Source organism: Brachyhypopomus gauderio, unplaced genomic scaffold, assembly GCF_052324685.1.
Source record: "Brachyhypopomus gauderio isolate BG-103 unplaced genomic scaffold, BGAUD_0.2 sc279, whole genome shotgun sequence".
NCBI lineage: Eukaryota > Metazoa > Chordata > Actinopteri > Gymnotiformes > Hypopomidae > Brachyhypopomus > Brachyhypopomus gauderio.
Window position 1 is genome coordinate 97,244 of NW_027507100.1, and position 22,088 is coordinate 119,331.

At 46.3% G+C, this 22,088-nt stretch overlaps 1 protein-coding gene across 1 annotated transcript in view; it reads left to right on the forward strand.

The window, feature by feature from the left end:
• Positions 1 to 22,088, forward strand: part of LOC143504519 (teneurin-3-like) — a gene marked incomplete at its 3' end in the record, with an annotated part of 68,510 nt that overhangs the window by 43,622 nt on the left and 2,800 nt on the right. The window contains exons 3-4 of the mRNA XM_076995924.1: positions 2,364 to 2,586; positions 13,225 to 13,463. Coding sequence (XP_076852039.1) covers positions 13,292 to 13,463 — 172 coding nt within the window. The remainder of the gene's footprint in view (positions 1 to 2,363; positions 2,587 to 13,224; positions 13,464 to 22,088) is intronic.

Below are 22,088 nucleotides of genomic sequence, written 5' to 3' on the forward strand. Positions count from 1 at the left end.
GACTGTGTGGGGAAATAGAACAGGTGTGCAGGAGACCTGTGTCTGTGTGGGGTAGTAGAACAGGTGTGAAGGAGACCTGTGACTGTGTGGGGTAATAGAACAGGTGTGAAGGAGACCTGTGACTGTGTGGGGTAGTAAAACAGGTGTGCAGGAGACCTGTGTCTGTGTGAGGTAGTAAAACAGGTGTGAAGGAGACCTGTGTCTGTGTGGGGTAATAGAACAGGTGTGAAGGAGACCTGTGACTGTGTGGGATAGTAGAACAGGTGTGAAGGAGACCTGTGTCTGTGTGGGGTAGTAAAACAGGTGTGAAGGAGACCTGTGACTGTGTGGGGTAGTAAAACAGGTGTGAAGGGGTGTAGTGGTTCTTGCGCCCGTGTGATGGGCCCCAGGCCCTTGGCCTCTCAGAGCCACACAGACTGCTGGAGATCTCACACACGGCTGTGTTAGACATGGATGGTTGGGCACGCACACCTACTGTTTCATCCCATCTGTGACAGAGAAGTGAAAGAATTTACTTTTTGGCATGTGTTGTATCGCCCCCTCCTCTCTCTCTCTCACTCTCTCTCTCTCACACACACAGACACACAAACACACAGTCTCTCTCTGCATGAAGACATTATACTTCAGACAGACAGATATTTCAGACAGAAATGGTGTCACTTTCCTCACCCTCTTTAATCAAAGTAAAAACTAAACACACACAGCAAAAGAATATTTCATTGGCCGTTACATCAGTCTGTGTGTGTGTGTGTGTGTGTGTGTGTGTGTGTGTGTGTGTGTGTGTGTGTGTGTGTGTGTGTGTGTGTGTCGTCTGCTGGGCTTTTATGTGTTTCACTGTGGATACTCTTAATGTGTTTATAGGAGCAGTTTTTAGCAGTTTTTGATTACATGCCTGTTAAGGGAACAGAGAATGTGAGGCTTATCTGATCTCATCTGCACTACTGCTGTGTTGTTACTGTGCTGCTGCAGTGTTGTTACTGTGTTGTTACAGTGCTGTTACTGTGTTGTTACAGTGCTGTTACTGTGTTGTTACAGTGCTGTTACAGTGCTGTTAATGTGCTGTTACTGTGTTGTTACAGTGCTGCTGCAGTGTTGTTACTGTGTTGTTACAGTGCTGTTACTGTGTTGTTACAGTGCTGTTACTGTGTTGTTACAGTGCTGTTACTGTGCTGTTACTGTGTTGTTACAGTGCTGTTACTGTGCTGTTACTGTGTTGTTACAGTGCTGTTACTGTGTTGTTACAGTGCTGCTGCAGTGTTGTTACTGTGTTGTTACAGTGCTGCTGCAGTGCTGTTACAGTGTTGTTACAGTGCTGCTGCAGTGCAGTTATAGTGTTGTAACGGTGTTGTTACTGTGTTGTTACAGTGCTGTTATAGTGTGGTTACTGTGTCGCTACAGGTCTGCATTTTAAACGGTCTCAACATTACAATTGTAAAATATTCTCAGAAATGTAACCCATGTAAGGCAGAAAATGGAATGCTATCAGAGCTTTTATTAAAAAGTAAAAATCTCAGGTGTCTGCTGTGGTGGTTCTGTGGGAGGGCCCGTGGTTCTGCAGGAGGGCCCGTGGTTCTGCGGGAAGGCCCGTGGTTCTGCGGGAGGGCCCGTGGTTCTGCGGGAAGGCCCGTGGTTCTACAGGAGGGCCCGTGGTTCTGCAGGAGGGCCCGTGGTTCTGCAGGAGGGCCCGTGCTTCTGCGGGAGGGCCCGTGGTTCTGCGGGAGGGCCCGTGGTTCTGCGGGAGGGCCCGTGGTTCTGCGGCAGGGCCCATGGTTCTGCGGCAGGGCCCGTGGTTCTGCAGGAGGGCCCGTGGTTCTGCAGCAGGGCCCGTGGTTCTGCAGCAGGGCCCGTGGTTCTGCAGCAGGGCCCGTGGTTCTGCAGGAGGGCCCGTGGTTGATTGGAGCTGTGCTGTACCAGGCTGAGCAAAGGCAGCTTGTCCTGCTCATGAGTTCTGCTGGCAGGAATGCTGCCTCTCTAAACCCAGGGGCGCATTTTAGAGCAATTACTGCTCCAGTGTTCTTCAGCTCAGACCTGGCCCTCTAATCATTTCAATTGTACGTTTATAGAAGTAGGTGCGTGTGTGTGTGTTGCCTGGGTTGTTCCATTCATCAGGCCCTAAAGCAGGCAGCAGACAGACAGCTGGTGAACATTTAAACCCATCATCGCACGGCCGTAATGTTTCCCAGATGTTGCATTGTTAAAAAAAGCACATCCATACAGACACATTGACTTAACTGCCACGATTAATTACCAAGGACAACAGTCTACATCTGCTCCCAGGTCTGCCCTATTGAAACAGAACCCCCCCCTCAAACCCCCTCACCGCAGCGAATGGCTAACCCGTCTGTCCGTTTCTGTTTCCACAGAGCAAGTGTCCAGTCAGCAGCAGGGCCAGCCCCCGCTGCCCCCAGCCCCGCCCCCGCACAAGCAGCAGCCTTTGGTGACGGCGCTCAACCACAGCTCGGCCACTAGCCGGCGGAACGCCAGCCCGGCCGCCCCGCCCCTCCCCGCAGAGCTGCCCACCACACCCGAATCCGTCCCGCTGCAGGACAGCTGGGTCCTGGGCAGCAATGTGCCACTGGAGAGCCGGTGAGACAGCCACACCCTCACACACACACACCCACACTAAAAGAGACATGGAGACATAATCACACACACACACACACGCACGCACACACTAAAAGAGACATAGAGACATAATCACACACACACACACACACACTAAAAGAGACATAGAAACATACTCACACACACACACACGCACGCACACCAGCACATGCATGCAAACAACCTTACACTGGTTAGTTACAGAGGACAATTTCAGAAATGAGCAGTACTAATCCCACCAGGGTGCACCCACCATGCACTACTAACCTCAGAAGAATGTACCACATCCTTCAGTACTAACCCCACCAGGGTGGGCACCTCGTGCAGGACTGATTCCTGCTGCACCACTCATCCCTCCACCGTACGCACATCCCCTCACCGGGTACTAACCCCATCAGTCCAGGTCCAGCCCGTGGTATCGCAGTACTGACCACAACACATCCCCTCACTGGGTACTAACCCCATCAGTCCGCGTCCAGCCCGTGATACCGCAGTACTGACCAGAACACATTCCCTCACCGGGTACTAACCCCATCAGTCCAGGTCCAGCCCGTGGTACCGCAGTACTGACCAGAACACATCCCCTCACCGGGTATTAAACACACACACTCTGGTGTGTGTTAGTGCGGTCTGGCCCAGACCTCCTGCTAGGGCGGGATCAGACTGCAGCGTGCGTTTGTGTAGCAGATGCTGACCAGCTGTTCCCCCTGCTCACCCACACACACTGGATCCCAGAACTCCAGCCTGCACATGACCCAGGCAGCCGAGGACATGATGCCAGTGCTGGTACTGCCACACTGTAACCCCCACCTGCTCTTACTCCCACCATACTACTGTTACTCCCAATATACTACTGTTAGTACCACTGTACTACTCTTACTCCCACCATACTACTGTTACACCCAATATACTACTGTTACTACCACCGTACTACTCTTACTCCCACCATACTACTGTTACTCCCAATATACTACTGTTACTACCACCATACTACTCTTACTCTCACCATACTACTGTTACTCCCAATATACTACTGTTACTCCCAAAATACTACTGTTACTCCCAAAATGCTACTCTTACTCTCACCTTACTACTCAAACCTGCTGTCATACTAGACCCAAATATCAGAACAGTGCTTCACAGCAACATGTGAACAACCTTTTAAAAAGGTTTGATGTTTTCGGTCACCAGATGACGTCACTCGATTTTAAACGCCGCAGGTTACCAAAGCATATAACACCATAGGTTATATTGCGTAGGTCAGAATGAGCATGTGTGAGGATCTGTACAGGAAGCCTCCAGCTTGGGTCACACACAGCAGGCCTGTGGCAGGGCTATTGGGAGGGTGTGGCCTGTGGCAGGGCTATTGGGAGGGTGTGGCCTGTGGCAGGGCTATGGGGAGGGTGTGGCCTGTGGCAGGGCTATTGGGAGGGTGTGGCCTGTGGCAGGGCTATTGGGAGGGTGTGGCCTGTGGCAGGGCTATGGGGAGGGTGTGGCCTGTGGCAGGGCTATTGGGAGGGTGTGGCCTGTGGCAGGGCTATGGGGAGGGCGTGGCCTGTGGCAGGGCTATGGGGAGGGTATGGCCTGCCAACTGTTCTTCTGCACTGGGCAGAGTCTGAAGCTCCACTGTAAACATGGAGGAGGAGGTGTGGGGGAGCGATAATGATCCCTCTCTGTGTGTCTGGCCTGTTCTTACTCTGACACTTCATAATGAACAAGCCAGCCCCCCTCACCCCTGTTTTAACAAGGTCTACTTCATTACACACATACACACACACACACACACACACACACACACACACACACACACACACAGTAAAAAGTGTTTGTGAGGTGGGCGGAATCAATGCAGTAGACACAGCCATGATAGTTACCAGGGTTACCTCTTCATGTGAGCTATTACCAGGGTTACCTCATCATATGAGCTATTACCAGGGTTACCTCTTCAGATGAGCTATTACCAGGGTTACCTCGTCATGTGAGCTATTACCAGGGTTACCTCGTCATGTGAGCTATTACCAGGGTTACCTCTTCATATGAGCTATTACCAGGGTTACCACGTCATGTGAGCTATTACCAGGGTTACCTCGTTACATGAGCTATTACCAGGGTTACCTCGTCACGTGAGTTATTACCAGGGTTACCTCGTCACATGAGCTATTACCAGGGTTACCTCGTCACGTGAGTTAATACCAGGGTTACCTCGTCATATGAGCTATTACCAGGGTTACATCGTCACGTGAGTTATTACCAGGGTTACTTCGTCATGAGCTATTACCAGGGTTACCTCGTCACGTGAGTTATTACTAGGGTTACCTCGTCATGTGAGTTATTACTAGGGTTACCTCGTCACGTGAGTTATTACCAGGGTTACCTCGTCATATGAGCTATTACCAGGGTTACCTCGTCATGTGAGTTATTACCAGGGTTAACTTGTCATATGAGCTATTACCAGGGTTACCTCGTCATGTGAGTTATTACCAGGGTTAACTCGTCATGTGAGCTATTACCAGGGTTACCTCGTTACGTGAGTTATTACTAGGGTTACCTCGTCATGTGAGCTATTACCAGGGTTACCTCGTCACGTGAATTATTACTAGGGTTACCTCGTCATGTGAGCTATTACCAGGGTTACCTCGTCATGTATCTCTCACTCATTCTGAGTGAGACAAAGGGACAGGATTAAGGAAAAAGAGAGGGATGACTAATGAAGGGAGGAATCCGGGCAGATGCGAGATGCGTAAACAGGGCGGGAGAGACGGAGCGTGGAGCAGCAGGAGGGCAGTAGGTGTACCACTACAGCTGGCACACACACACACACACACACACACACACACACACACACACACACACACACACACACACACACACACACACATATACACACATACACATGGAGTTCAGAGTTCTGTCTGGGAGGGGAGCTGTCTGTCAGCTCAGGCCACACCTCTCTTCTTCACACCTTTTTCTCTCTTCCATTTTTATCTCTTTCTCTCTCATTATCTCCATCACTCTCACTTTTTGTTTTTTGTTCTTTCTCTCATTCTCCCTCCTCTCTTACTCTGTCATTCCCTCTCTCTCTCTCTCTCTCTCTCTCTCTCTCTCTCTCTCTCTCTCTCTCCCTTTCTCTTTTTCTTTGACTTTTTCTCTGGTAATATTATTTCCTCTGGTTGACCTTGGCTCCTTTAAGTTTCTATTGACAAAACAATATGTAGACATTTATTATTAACGAAGGGTCTACATTACCTGTGCTTAAACGCCAGCTTGTCATTGGACACGCATGCACACACACACACACACACACACACACACACACACACACACACACACACACACACACACACACACACAAACACACATGTGCGTACATGCATGCAGAAAGGGCTAAAACGTTGATGATTTTTTGAGATTTTTTGGATATGTCCAAGTCTTCCAACATTGTGCCGGTTTGTTGTGTGCGCCAAAAACCAACAAACCATCCTTGGCGAGCCTTTCATCAAAGTTAGAGGCAAAGCGCAGGAATGGCGGGGAGCGCACGTCGCTGTGGAGCGGGTGGCGGACCCGCCGGTGGCGTTTGGAAACGCGATCGGGCACCGCGCCACACGTGATGCCGATCGAGCGCGCTGATTTATTGGAAACAGAGTGCACGAGGGACAGCAGCCAGAGGAATAAAGAAAACATTTCATTACGGTGAATCAGCCTGCGGAAACCACGTCAAACTCAAACCATAAGCCCCGTTTCTTCTGGGCTCAGATGTTTGGTTAGGGTTATGGATGGATATGAGCCTGCAGCGGTGTGATCTGGACCGGCTGGTTCTGCTTAGGCGTGGGCAGTGCTGGGGCTGTAATGCATGCCTTTACATGGTACAGTGGAAAACACTCTTCAAAGCCCCGACCGCTACTTCCATGCTGGTTTCATTCTTCTGGCACCACATGTTGATTGGCATCTGTGGACATTTTCTTTACCCCCATTTCCAGCTTACTTTGCCTCAATTAGCATCCTGGTGTGCTTGGCTTCAGTTCGGTGTTTGATTACTCCTGTCTTAGCACAGCTAAAGTGATAATGGAAAAAAAGAAGGCTTTCGAGACACCTGCCAGCTCTTCACGATTCACGACTATGGCGAGGCGGTCTCTCTCGAGCACGCTTCTCACTTCCAAGAACACACCTTTGAATGTTTCCAGTGAAGAGGCGGTTGAAGTGTTTAGCCAGCTTTATTATCCTTTATTATTCTTCATCGTAATGGAAGAAGGAGATAAAAAGGTCAGGAGACAGCAGTTCGTCTTCCAGGAGGTGAACAGCACTTCTCTTTTTTAATCAACCTGCTGTCTGTGTAGGAAGCATCAGTAATGATGGAATGAGACAACTTCAAGCTGTACTGTAGGGCGTCGCTGTGTGATGCGGTCTTAGAGGTTAACCCTGAGGCACTCCTCAGAAGTACAATACTAAAATAAACTTGGTCTTTCTCCTTCAGAAATGCTGTCTGTACAAGAAGGGAGAATGCGGTGCTGATCGGTTTAGATTATGAAAAGCCCATTTAGATTTGTGCCTATTATCAGATGAGAATGTAATTAAAACCATTGCCATGTGAATCATGTGTGTAAAGTTGAGCACCACTGACAGACAGAAGCAGAAGACTGCTGATGTTATCTCAGTGGGTTTGTCTTCCACAAAGTCAATCACACACAAATGCATTATACTATATTACACATTTTTTTTTTATTATATAAACTTACTGATGTGTCGGACCATTGCTAATAAACCCCTGCTCTTACAGTTCCATTTCAGATGAGACTTTGAAACTCCTCCACATTAAACATGCGGATGATGTGCAATCAAAGTTGAGCTTCTGAGCCGTTGAAGGCTGTGATGTGGTGACTGGTCTAGGCCGAAGGCGGCATATGTTCCCCGGGTCGGCCGGTGCACCGTAACGTACCGCGAGCGTAGCACAGGCCGTGTTGGGATGCTGTGTCTCTCAGGTGTTTCCCCACTCTGCTCTCAAAAGTTCAGAGAGGCTCATGCCAGACATACATCACAATGCTCCAGCAAGGAGTGGGAGTGTGAATACCAACACTTGCTATTTGCACGGACCTGCATGGTTCTGATTCAGACCAGTTACATACACAGCATGTTGATTTCTTTCCCTTTCTGTTTGCTTTTGGGTCTCTCTCTGTGTTTCTCTCTCTTGCTTTCTCCCTCTCTCTCTCTCTCTCTCTCTCTCTCTCTCTCTGTTTCTCTCTCTATTCCTCACTGTGTGTCTCTGTGATTCTTCTTGCAGTCTGATGGGGAGTTGTGAGATGAATTTTGATATGTCTTAGAGATGTTGTTTATAGCTCAGGAACAAACAGTGAAGGCTGTAAATGATGATTTCTTTATATTGATACTTTTATCTCCCTGGGAAGGCTTGCCCTCCTATTCCGCTCGGCTTTAAGGACAATATAACGTGTGGCTTCCTTTGATCTATGAAATGGAATGAAATGAGAAATTGGACAGGCGGGTGTGGTGGGTGTTGCCAGGTTGGGCCGATAAACCCCTGCACCCTCCTCCTCGTCCCGCTTGTCAGCAGAACCGTATCCACATGTCCAGGAATATATACCACACCACAGGGCTTTTTATCTCAACCACACGTTGTTCATATTTGTTCCCTGACAGCCTTTTACTTCTAATCCGTAATGAGGGCACTGGTGTAGGGACCTGCCGCCATATCTCACCCGTCCTGGGTCCCGCGGGGTGACTGGGCCTTGTGACAGGACACGCAGAGATGAGCAGGCCAGGGACACGCCTCCTCCACTCAGTTCGCAGTGGACATCCTGTCTCTGTCCTTCGGTACACACCGCACTGTCTTGTGTGTCAAAGGGGCTATGCACCCCACTCTCAACACACACACACACACACACACACACACACACACACACACACACACACACACACCAAGTCTGTAGATTTTATCACTGGTCTTTACTACAGCCGGGTTGTTTAAGTTCACTGAGGTGCGGAACCACTAAGATATTAAACAAGTTTGTGCCGGTTGTCTTTCTTTAGAAGTTTAATGACTGTGCTTAATTAATGGTTCAAACTATTTTCAAATGCTAAATACATTTCCATATGCTCTCTTATTAAAATACGTGATAAAAGCTAATCGTTTGAGAGGAGGAACAACCCTTTTGAACTGTGAAGGTAGGGAAAGTCTATTAAATGTATCAGACAGAGTGACTGAAATTTAATTAGCATTAATCATTGTCATTTCGATTAGGTGCGTAAAATGGCTCTTAAAAGCTCTATGCAATTATCAAACAATCAATTACAGTATGACTTTTAGTACTTCATCAGACTTCAGATACAAATCTGAATACTAATATAAATCTGAATACTAATGTAAATCTGAATACTAATGTAAATCTGAGTAGTAACGTAAATCAGAATATTAGCATAAATCTGAATGCTAATTCAAAAGGTGAGTAAACGTGCTGCATGGGTGTGAGTTGGAAAGCAGAGGCAGAAGGAGGCGGCGACCTTTCAGTCTCAGTCCAGTAAGGTCTGTGCTACGTTAACCAGAGCTGAGGTCATAGGGTCAGAAGGTCAGGGGAAGGTTCAGAACGGCTGGTCCCAGGAAGACGTGGTGTTATCTTGCATTGTTCTTGGAAGCACATCAGAGGGGAAAAACAACACATGCCGGAGGAGAGGGAGGGATGGAGTGAGAGAAGAACTCTACATCAGCACCTCTCTGCAGCTGTACACGGCTCTCTGAAGGGTCTGCTGCCAGGTTATACACTTTAATTAAAACCATGTTTACAAGCGCACACACTAACATGCACACACACACACACACACACACACACACACACACACACTCAAACATGCATGCATGCACAGACACGCACATATGCACGCATGAACGCATTTACACATGTACATAAACATGCATGCATGCTCGAGTGCTTGCGCGCGCGCACACACACACACACACACACACACACACACACACACACACACACACACACATTTTAACATCCTCCGTGCAAAGGTAAATATACACTAGCTGACTGAATTAATTTGAAAAATATACCTTTCAGTATGCAGTCTCTTAAGCACAGAAATACATATTTGTGCAAATGTGTGTGTGTGTGTGTGTGGTCTCATATTATGCGCGTGTGCATTCTCTTTGAGCGTGTGCCCAGTCTTCCGTGACGGACTGATATCTGGTCTCTCTTATTCCTGAGTCCCACTGCCAGAGTCATAATTAGAAATAGCGTGACTATCTCATCGAAAGGGAGCGCTGACGACCTCCTGCTCCTTCTGCTAATTGTTTGTCTCTCGTATCTTCCATCTCCCTCATGTAGAAAATTAACAAAGCGAGCAGTTCTCCAAAACAGGAATGACAGCCTAATAGAGATGGATGTGTTTCCTTCTGTGGGCCCAGAGGGCAGCTCTGGAGACGGGTATGTTCTCCTGAGTGTTCCCCTGATGCCAGATGTTAATGCCAAACCCAACACTGAGCCCAAAACCTGCCCAGTTCTGTTGGACTGAGGCCCGCCCCGGTCCCCGCGCCTGGGGCTCACCTCAGACTCCTAAGCGCTCGCCTGATCAACACCCCTCCCACGCACGCCCATGCACACATTCCCTCTCGCCTGCTATTGGTTGAATTTATTCATTTAAATTGCTGAGCAAGATGTTTGATTGACGAGCGTGGCCAGCAAGGTGAGATATGGTTATGAATTATTACAGGTGTTGGGGAAAATCTACACATTCACAAATTGATCCTCTGCCTCCATAAATCAATTTTGGCATCATTAAACAGTCTTTAATTCTTTAATTTGACACCCGTTTGAATTGATATTCCAGTGTTGCTGGTTTACATTTTCTGACTACCTTATAACTCAGGCCTGGGCAAAACTCAAAACCCAGCTTCATTGATTTGATTGGCTAGATTGATAATCTCGGCGCTGGACAGAGACAGCAACAACCATTATCTCCACACAGAACTATCTCTCTCTCCCTCTTTATCGCTCCCTCCCTCTCTCCCTCCCTCCTCATTTCCCTGTCTTTCTCCCCTCCTTTCTTCCCCTCTCTCTCCCTGCCTCACTCTCCCCCTTTCTGTCCTTATTTCTCACTCTGTTTATTACAGTGCTGGAAGCTTGTGGTTCTGGGCTTGCTAATTGGATTTGTTGCTCAGTGTTAGTTGATATTGCAGCCTGAATCATCTCTTTGTCCCCTTTGTTGCTTGCTTTCATCGTTTTCCTTTGTCACCATTAAGAAGTCTAGTCCACAGGCATGTCGCCGCTTATCTTCACAAAGCACTGTGCATGTCCCGCGCCGTGACGTTGCGGTACGGCGGCGTGGCCAAAAGGTGCCCGCAGTAATCACCCGTACACGCTGCGTCGCATGCTGTATGCAAAAGAGTCCGCTGAAGTGGAATGTAATAGGAAGGAATGTTGAATAATTAGTGTCTTCTCAGCCAATCACATTTGTCGTGTTGCGCCATTGCACAGCTATGCTAAGCTTAAAGAACACAAGCGTCCATGTGTTGCGTTATTGTAAACACCGTGGGGCTGAGGTCAATTACTCATCCGTCTCTTTACACATGTCGGCCGAGGGCGGAGCTAGTCATGGCTCTGTGTGTGTGGCTCTTAGATGTAAATACGATGTGTCACAGTGCTGGATCCATGGCTGTTAGTCATTACATCCATCTACTGCTATACAATGTAAGTGTGATTATGCAGAACATTATTCCACAACTTACTGTGAGCTCTGCACATTCTCTGCACACGTTTGGATTGTGCCAACTACCAAAACAATCACCAAGTGGTTTGTGCCAACTACCAAAACAATCACCAAGTGGTTGCGCCGGGGTTAGATATGCTGGGATTGGATGATCTTAGATTGCAAAATGGGGTTTAGATTATATGATAGGTATAGATTTTGTGCTCTCTGTAGTTTATGTACTGTGTTGCTCTGTCTAGATTATGTGCTCTTGTATATTATGTGATGCTGGGTATAGATTATTTGCGGTGTAGATTGTGTAGTGGTCTACGTTATGTGCTGGTTATAGATTATGTGCTGGTGCAGATTATGTGTTGCTGAATACAGATCATGTGCTGCTGGGTGTAGATTATGTGCGGTATGTAGATGATGTGCCTGGCAGAGATTATTTATTGGTTTGGATTATGCACTGCTGTAGATTATTTGATGGAGGATATTCTGTGCTTGAGGGACGTAGCTGCAAGCATGAGGTGGAGGAAGCGTGAGGTGGAGGTTGGTGGAGGAACATTAGGAAGTGGCCTACCCTTTACCTCTTTACCTCACAAAGCCCATTGTTAACCCAGACATTACGGCTGCCATTAAAAAATATATCCACACAGCCGATGAAAGTACCACACAGCAACTAGCAAGCAAGGTTTTATTACTGCATTAATTTGTAATATTCACTGTATTAATATATAATAAGTAATATAAAGTACATTTAGAATGGATATTCAACTTTCTGTTCATCACTCAAACTCTAGATTCATAGTTTGTTGTGATTCTAGATTCATATTTATGTACCACATTATAGTGGTACACTTTTGAATTATTCAGGCAAATGTAGGCTGCATAATATTGTCCATTTGTCCACAACAAAATGGTTTTTTAAAGATTTTTGTGTACAATACACCTCATATATACCCGGCCACATAAGGCAGAAGTAGCTTCCAAACCAGATATATATATTTAAAAAGTTCTTAAACTGCTAATGTAGCAGTGATGGTTTTTAATAATAAAAGAGCTTTCCTCCCAGCATGCTCCCCACTGGGCAGAGGCCCGCGCTCAGAGAGCAGACACTCTGTACGTCTGTGAGCCCACACCGCAGCTGTGTGCTGGGGTGGGTGGAGCTGAGGAACACCGGGGGCTTCACCAGTCTGGGCTGCTCCGTCCTGGGGTGACCCCCTAGTCACCTTGATTACAGCTCCCCACCTCATTCACTCCCCTGTGTAGGAGCTGTTAGTCAGCCATGCATAAGCACTGACTGTGTTAAGAAAGAGAGAGAGAGATCAGAGCACAGCAGAGCATGCTGGGATATGCCTCACTCTGCACACCCCACTCTTTTCCTGTTGTCTTCACTGCCCATACACAGTGGGATTTGCTCATATCCAGTTTACATATTAACATTATGAATGACCAGATTGAAAATGTACAAATGAAAAATGTATTCCTAATGCTAAGTGGAAGTAAATAGCCACCAAATAGTATTATGCAATTGCGGTTATGCTAATTGTTTGCCACCGGGCAGCGTTGATGGTTAGCTGCGTTAACGTGATTGGTGGGACTGCTCCTTCACCTCTACATGGGCCTTTCAGGTTGATGAGTTCTTGACTCTGTTCACACTGTAATGTGGGCCTGCGCTGTACTGTGAACTAAGGGATCCTCCATGAATTTATAACTGCATGTAAATTAAGTCACTTTAATTGGATTTGATGATATTACAGTGTATGTTGCATTATGAATTCTGTTTTTAAATCTTTATTTGGGACAATTCATAATATGTAATTTATTCCATCCTCTTTTTCTCCATCTCTCTTTCATCCCTATATTTTCCTTTCTTGTTTCGTTCCATCTCTCTCTTCTCTCTCTCTCTCCCTCTCACAGGCACTTCCTCTTTAAGACAGGCACAGGCACAACTCCTCTGTTCAGCACGGCGACCCCGGGCTACACCATGGCGACGGGTGCGGTGTATTCCCCGCCCACGCGGCCCCTCCCACGCAACACGCTCTCCCGAAGTGCATTCAAGTTCAAGAAGTCGTCCAAGTACTGCTCGTGGAGATGTACCGCCCTCAGCGCCGTGGCCGTGTCCGTCCTGCTCGCCATCATCCTGTGCTACTGCGTCGGTGAGTTCTGACCACGCCCGCCCTGACAGCAGCTCACAACCCCACTAACCTAACGGCAAACCACGCCCACCCAGACACGTCCTACCCATTGACTGTATATATAATGGACGGTACGTCACCGTTGACTCCCATTGTGAGTTTTTGAAGCCACCAAGATGGCCGCATGGACGCTGCCATCTTGAAAATTGGAGCCAGAGCATGCGCATTAGAACCGGTAGGCAGGACAGTATCTCCGCCAGAGACCGTATCTCCGCCCCGACATTCGTTAGGATACGCCCACCAGTATAGACACTTTTGATGTTTTACAAAATAAACAAAGGTAAAAGGTTTTAATACTGCTGTCGAGAGTTTTGCTGTCGAGAGTTTCGCGTTCACGTTTGCGCGTCTGGTATTAGATGTCAACCAACGCAGCTATTAACTGTCAATCACCTTATTGCCACACCCCTTTAAGTAACACTTAATAACTATAAAATTTTCTATAAAATCTGTTTATCGTAGAGAAAAACACTGGGAGAGATACTAACGCAATGGGGTCTTATAGAATTGACAAAATATAATTGCTCAAAAAACTTATTTTACGTGTAATAAAAATTCTGATATACGCCAGCTGCTCTGTGCAATAGTGTAGCATCACTACCCTTTCAGCACAGCTACGAAGCATGTTGCTACGTTACACTACATTACACTACACACACTACATTACACTACACCACACACACACACACACACACACACACACACACACTACATTACATTACACTACACACACACACACACACACACACACTCTACATTACACTACACGCACACACATACACACACACACACACACTATACTACATTACACTACACACACACACACACACACTACACACACTACATTACACTACACACACTACACTATACCACACACACACTACATTACACTACACACACAACACACACACTACATTACACTACACACACACACACACACACACACACACATTACATTATACTACACACACACGACATTACACTACACACTACACCACACACACACTACATTACACTACACACACTACTCACACACACTACATTACACTACACACACACGACATTACACTACACAACACACTACACTACACACACACTACACTACACCACACACACACTACATTACATTACACACACAACACACACACACTACATTACACTACACACACGACATTATACTACACAACACACTACACTACACACACACTACACTACACACACACACACACACACACACACACACACACACACACACAAACACACACATTAGACAGCACTACATTACTTTGCATAGACACACACACATACACACAGACAGAAACACACTGTCCAAGCCAGTCAAACAGCGGAAGCAGCAGTTGGTTTGTAACCGCTCTCGTCCAACTGCTCTGTGATGAGGGCACGTCTCCCCTTGACTGCGTGTCTCAGTTTTGCATCTCATGTAACACGTCTTATTTTAGCAGGGGGTTGCCACGGTAACTGCGCTCAGGCTTGTGGCCAGTCGCCTTGGCAACCTCATCCAAACTGTCGTTTGCCGTCTTGCTTGGAGTGCTGATTTTAGCAGGGTTTGATTAGTTGAGTCTGAGAAAGGCTAAAAGGCTCAATTTGCACTGTGGATTTGGAAACAGCTTTGATTACACTTTTGACTTATTGTCTTGATTTCTTCATTTATATTCTTAAAATATATTTCTTTATTTATGTAGTTTTGTTTTGAGCTATTTTCTTGCTCATGTTGTCTGCTCAACCTCAGTTGACCTCCCTGCCTGTCGTGAGAGGCACGTGTTTGAGACGCATGTGCCAGGCTGGGATGATTGCTTGGCTGTGGAGTGTCAGACACATGTTGTGGGAGGGGCTAGGGATGTGGGAGGGGCTTAGGCGCAGACAAACAGAAGGGTGGAGGCCTGCAGGAGCCTCCGCATTGATATTCAGCACACGAGAGCAGTGTAGCCCCTGCACGAGGGAGACCTCTCTCCACGGCCTTGTGGGTAATGACCTCACTCTGATGGAAAGCAGAACACAGAGACAAAACACAAGGAGAAGAAAAACGAAAGAAAATGAGATTAACTGCACTCTTGCACACGCATCTCACACACTCCACACTAGTGATGCACAGACCGCACTACAGATGCACAGACAAGCATGGAAACGTGGAGTCGTGCACACGCACCTCGTCATCATCATCCTCCAGCAGTTCCTTCCTCAAGGCTCGTTCAGCAGCTGTTGCCGTGACAGCACTTTGATATGATGGAGAACAGCTTAAAATAAGGCCACGCAGCAACCGGCTCACAAATTTGCTTTCTTTGCCTAAAGTAACTAAAATACAACTGAGTTCATTTTTCATTTTGAAATATATTTATACATCTTTTAGGTTTTTACTGTTCTTGAAAAACTATGCATCACAGCAAGAGGATATGCTCTGATATTTGTTTTAAATAAAACATTGCTTCTGAGGTTTGTTTTCGTCATTTAAGAGACAAAAAATCATACAATGTAGTGTTTTTATTCATATAAATTTATTTTATACATTCATATGAAGCCCTAAAGCAATATATATGTGTCACAACAAAATAAATCCACAGCAACAGTTGAAGCTAACCTCTCTAAGGGTCCCAGGGCTTTAAAACACACAGTGGAACATTTTTTGTGTAATAACATGTAATATTTCTGTTTGCAAGTATATTTGATGGATAATTATTCCTTTCAACATCTCCAGTGATTGTGAGATGGATGTTTTAGAAAAGTCCATGTTTAGTCACATTTCACAATGATGAAATCATCATTTCACCTCTTCAATGAAAACAATGAAACTAATTCAGTTTTACTGGACCCAAGTAAGATGTTGAAATGTTTAACATGAGTAATATTAAAATACATTTTGTTGGAAAGTAATATGAAGCATGATCCTAGATTCCTTTCAAAAATGTGTATAAAGTTCTTTTACATTACATTTTGAAAAAGTCTCTGAATGAAAGTGAAGGTTTCAGCACTCTGGATAATGGCCTTATCCTTCCACACGCTTTCATGTCCTTCTGATCTGAGTCCCGAAAGAACCAGGGAATTGGGTCAAACCCTCAGATCAGATCAGTGCATTAGGGCTAGTGAAGGTACACCCAACAGGGTTCCTTACAGAGAATAAACAACCCCCCAAACACACACACACACACACCCCCACACAAACACACACAAAACGCTCCTCTTAATATTGGACTTAATATTTTGTATGAATAGATATCTTATTGACTACAATCACCTCCAAAATGATTCAGACACAAAAGCACACACATGCAGATGTGCACACACGAACGCACGTGGCCGCACACGCATGGTGTATGTTCGTCTTTGACGTCAGCGCTGACCCAGAGTGTCACTAAGAGGAAATGAAGCATAGCGTTCTCTGTCTCCCGGTGTGACAAACCCAAACCCGATTCATGTCCAGCCGTGTGTCTGGCTCTGTCTGCCTGATAAAGGAAGAAACGTCTGACCAGCCAGAACTCGTTACTGCTCAACAGGAGGACTTCTGTCTGCCTAACAACTGCACCAATTTAACCGCGCGGAAAAAGCTTTCCAATAATCTAAAATTATAGGCAAAAGTCAGTAGTTCATCTCAAAACTTAGTAGCATGTGGTCATCTGCTGTACCATTAGCAGGTAGTTTCAGGTTTAAAGCCAGAGTGGAAGGGTTATTTTACTCTGGCTGAAGAAAAGACAAAAATAAAAAAGCTTTTTAAAAGCCTTACAGCCGATGGCCATTCAGAGAGAGAGAGAGGGAGAGAGAGAAAGTGAGGGAGAGGGTGAAGGAGAGAACAAGAGAAAAAATGACAACCCCTAATCTCTTTAACAACATACATATATTCATTTATCACAAAAATGTAAAATTTACGTAAAATCATTCAATCTTTCTTGTTTCCTTTTACACTACTGTACGTTCTTTAAAAAAACATCTTACTTTAAGATCCTTGAACATTAAAATAATCAAATACATAAAAATATAATCACCATGACAATGGGATAGAGACAATAGGAGAGAATAGAAATACAAGGGTAATATCCCTCGCCTCCCCTCTCTCCTCCTCTTCACTGCTTTCATCCTCTCCTCTTCTCTCTCCTCTCTCTCCTTTCCTCTCTACTCCCCTCTAATCTTCTCCTCTCTTCTCTCCTTGTCTCTTCTCTATCCTCTCCTTTCTACTCCCCTCTCTCTTCTCTTTTCCTCTCCTCTCTCCTCCTCACCTCTATCCTCCTCTCTCCTTACCTCTCTCCTCTCCACTCTCCTCCTCTCCCCTATCCTCCTCACCTCTCCTCCTCTCCTCTCTCTTCCTCTCTTCTCCTCCTCCTCCTCACTCATCAGTTTTCTCCTTCCTCTCCATTCATCAGGTCTTTATCAGTACTTTATCAGGGTCAGATGTCTGCTGGGTTCCTCCGGACGCACCCTGCGTTTCTCTCGTCATTACTGAGCATTACGATGAGTGAAGATTCGCACTGCGGGGATCATAGCTGCAGACATCAAATTATGGAAATATATGGACAACTAATCATCCCACCACCCTGTAGGGGGACAAACACGATCAGGCCACACAGGCCCCTCCCACTCCACCCTGCCCCTCCCACTCCACCCCGCCCCCAACTCCCTACAAGTCCCACACCGCTTTCTTCTTTCCTCTGATTCTGTTTTTGGAGTTCCAGTCTAGCTTTTATGATCACAACTCATTATAACAGCATATTCTGCTTGGACAGTGTGCAGATCCCAATCAGGCATCATGAAACGAGCCCAGAGCTCTTGCTTGTTTTAAAATGTGCGCTTTAAATTGGAGCATTTTTTTTTTTATGGTTTTTTTTTTTTTGCTTTTGAAAGTTACAAACATTCACTGTTGAAGCATACTAATGTGCATGCAGCATTACATGCACACTAAAGATTATAAGTGCACTAAAGACTTCAAGCACACTAAAGACTTCAAGCACACTAAAGGCTGTAAGCACACTAAAGACAACAAGCACACTAAACACCACCAGCAAACTAAAGACCACAGGCACAATAAGACAGCAAGAACACTAAAGACCAAAAGCACATTGAAGACAGCAAGAGCACTAAATCAGCAAAACACTGAAAACATCAAGCAATAAAGCAATAAGCAATAAAGACTACAAGCACACTAAAAACTACTGATAGGTGGTTGGCTTTCCTGAAGTCTGAGAATCGGATGAATTTTCATGAGTTCACTAGATGTTCATTCAGAGCGGAGAGATGAGCCCTGGAACGCTTCTCCCACCCACAGTTAAAATGGTGCCCTGAATCTCAGCAGTGCTTGTGTGAGGATACCTGAGTACGTGTGTCTATCGTGATCATTGGTAGTGATATAGTTTATGGATTTAGGACTTTGGTGTGAGCAACACAAACCAGGAGGTATAAAGTGAATCATAGTCACTGTGTGAAAGTGTGTGACACTTAGATTTATACACCAACCTCCTCACCATGACACAGCACTGACAAAGACTCTGACCATCTCTGTCCTTGGTATGCACAGTTACCAGCTGAATGGTGAATTTGAAGTACACACACACACACACACACACACACACACACACAAACACTCCTCCACACTCCAAGTGCTGCAGCAAACACAAACATCTCTGCAATAGCTCAGACAAACAGGAGAGTGACAGAGAAACAGAACAAGAGATACATAAACGGAGAGTTGAAAAGGTGAGAAAAAGAAAGAGACATAAGAAAGGTGAGACATAGGAGATGGAGGAAGAGAGAGATGAAGAGATAGATAGACAGAGAGAGAGAGAGAGAGATAGACAGAGAGAGAGAGAGAGGGAGGAACTAAATCTCAAGGCTCTCCACTCCTTCTGGTACCATAGCAACGTGAAGAATTCTCCATGAGTTCCATGAGTGGTGATGTTTGCCCTCTTCCCACCTCCGCCCACAACCTTCACAAGCTCCTCCTACTAAACTCCGCTCCACCCAATGGCTCATCACTGCAGCACCACCTATACAGCCCAAGAACGAACCATTCACACACATCCCAGGGGAGGAAAGCATATACTTCAATTATTCATCCCCTTATTTTCTTTTCTGCCACTTTCTAAAAGTCAAAACAGGCTTCTCACTTCCTCAAACACCAAATAGCAGATGTCTCCGCAACTCAGCACAGCAGCTCAGCACCCCAAAACAACAACTCTACAGCAACGCAGTAACTCAACACTGTAACGTCACACAGCACCCCAATACAGCAACTCAACACAGCAATACAGCACCCCAATACAGCAACTCAACACAGCAATACAGCACCTCAATACAGCAACTCAACACAGCACCCCAATACAGCAACTCAACACAGCAATACAGCACCTCAATACAGCAACTCAACACAGCACCTCAATAAAGCAACTCAACACAGCAACACAGCACCTCAATACAGCAACTCAACACAGCAACACAGCACCTCAATACAGCAACTCAACACCCCAGAAATACAACGCCACAGCAACACAGTAAGTCAACACAGCAATTTGACACAGCACCTCACTGGGTTGTGTAGTTTGTACCAATGTTCTATACCAATATACCAATGTTCATGTTACAGAAACGACTCCAAAAGATAGTGCTGTCAATAAAATAACCTCACACAACAAACAAAAAGTAGCACATAAACTTCGTGAAAGTGGTCACCACGTATCGGGAGGCGTTCGGGGTCTGCACTGCTGCATGGAAGACGTTTCTTCTGCCGTGTGTTTAGAGGTGTGTTCTGGGTCTTCCTATCACTCTGCTATGGCTGTGCCTTCAGGATAAGACCTGAGGTGACTACCGCTGCTCAGACGTGGCGAAGGTCGTATTATATGAAGGTGTATGGCGAGCTGCTATCTAAATAGCTTATGTCTTCGTTCCTCACGTGACGTTTGTGTCCCTCCCTGACCACCATCTGCCTGCTGGGCACAGAAATTATGATGTCAGATGTAAACAACCTGGAGCTGATTTAAGGTTCTGGATGGATCTCATAAATGGAGGCTCAAATGCATCCTTTCGGCTGTTCTCAGAGCAGTGTTGCAGTGTGTTTTATAGCGCTTCAGGCAGCCAGAGCTGAATGTAGATCAGGAAGGAAAAGCTGCACACTACCAGAGGAAGGGCGTGGTCCCTGTTTCAGCTGAGCTTGGTTCTGTTCAGGCTCTGTCTTTACATCTCTTATCAGACTCACCAGGCTTCCAAGCCCCATTATGAACTGGATTAAGTGTGTTAAAAGTGAAATCACAAGTTTGAGTTCAAGGCTGGAGGGTTTCGCTGATGGACCCAATATCCATTCTGAGTCCACCCAGTGTCACGCTATGTCTGTTCACTGCTTCACTTCGCGGGTCGGCCCGTGGGGAGATGCTCATAGAGGGGCTACCGTGGCCCGCCAAGGTCCTGCGAAAGGGAACAGGCTCAAAGTCCCACAAGCCAGCGAGAAACACTCATGAGCACTCGCCAGCTTCTCACACCTCCAGAGATGTACCAGCAGAGCAGAAGCTGAAAGGAGAGATGGAGAGAGAGGGAGGAAGAGTGAGACTCCTTTTATAGCTTGTTTTATTATTATTGCATAAACTACACTTGGGAGAAGGCAAAGCATATTTCCACATTTTGACGTACTTTTATTTCCAGAGCTCTAGGCCTCAAACCCCCCCCCCCCCCCCCCCCCCCCCCCCCCCCCCCCCCCCCAAGCAGTTTGCTGCTAACACAGCCAACGCATTACATTCACACGAGTGTGTTTAGGCCCAAACACTCGCGGGGTGTTTAGAGTGGACGTGAGCAGACCGTTCTCACCGTGTAAGAAAGGACGCTGATGAAGACAGGACGCTGCAATGTCCTCAGAGTTGTGGTTCACGTGTGAACGTTGCCTTCTTCCGTGATATACATCAATAACGTGGTGATTTCACACAACAAATAGGCTGTATCGTACAGAGGGACAGATGGTTTTGGCTTCGTTCACAGGTTTGTTTAGGGGTCTGTGTGTGTCTGCTGTGGACACTCTCAGGATCCACCCGAGGGTTCAGACTCTCACATCTCACTCTTGTTATCTGTCTTCTGCTTGAAGAGGTTTAAACAGGTTTAAGACTCTGCTATAAGTCTGTGTAGGTTAATATGTTAAATCTCCCACATAAACATACCGAAACCTTCAGCTCACACTCACACAGCATACACACAAACTCCTGCAAGGGGATTTGGGAATCCTACACACATGAAGGTGTTTTGTGTATAAAAAACTGTTCTCTCCCCCCAGAAGCACCCACACAGACACGTGTGCAAACGTGCGCAAATGTCACAAGGAATCCGATATTTTTAGTGATGTGTGAAGCGCTCACACAATCCTCCATTAGAGAGAATGACGATGCCGTAGCTTCCTGCATGCATGAGTCACTGTGAGTCATGTGACATTATGAGCCCTCAGATGTATTGTGGGAGCTGTAGTTCTCTATACTGTTGTTGTCTTCTCTCTCCTGCCAGGTCTCATTTCCATCTCTGTCCTTCGTCCCTCATTCTCTCTCTCCCTGTACAGCCTTTACTAAAAGCATTCGTGACTGACCCAGCCATGTTTGTGTTGTGCTGTGCTGTGCTGTG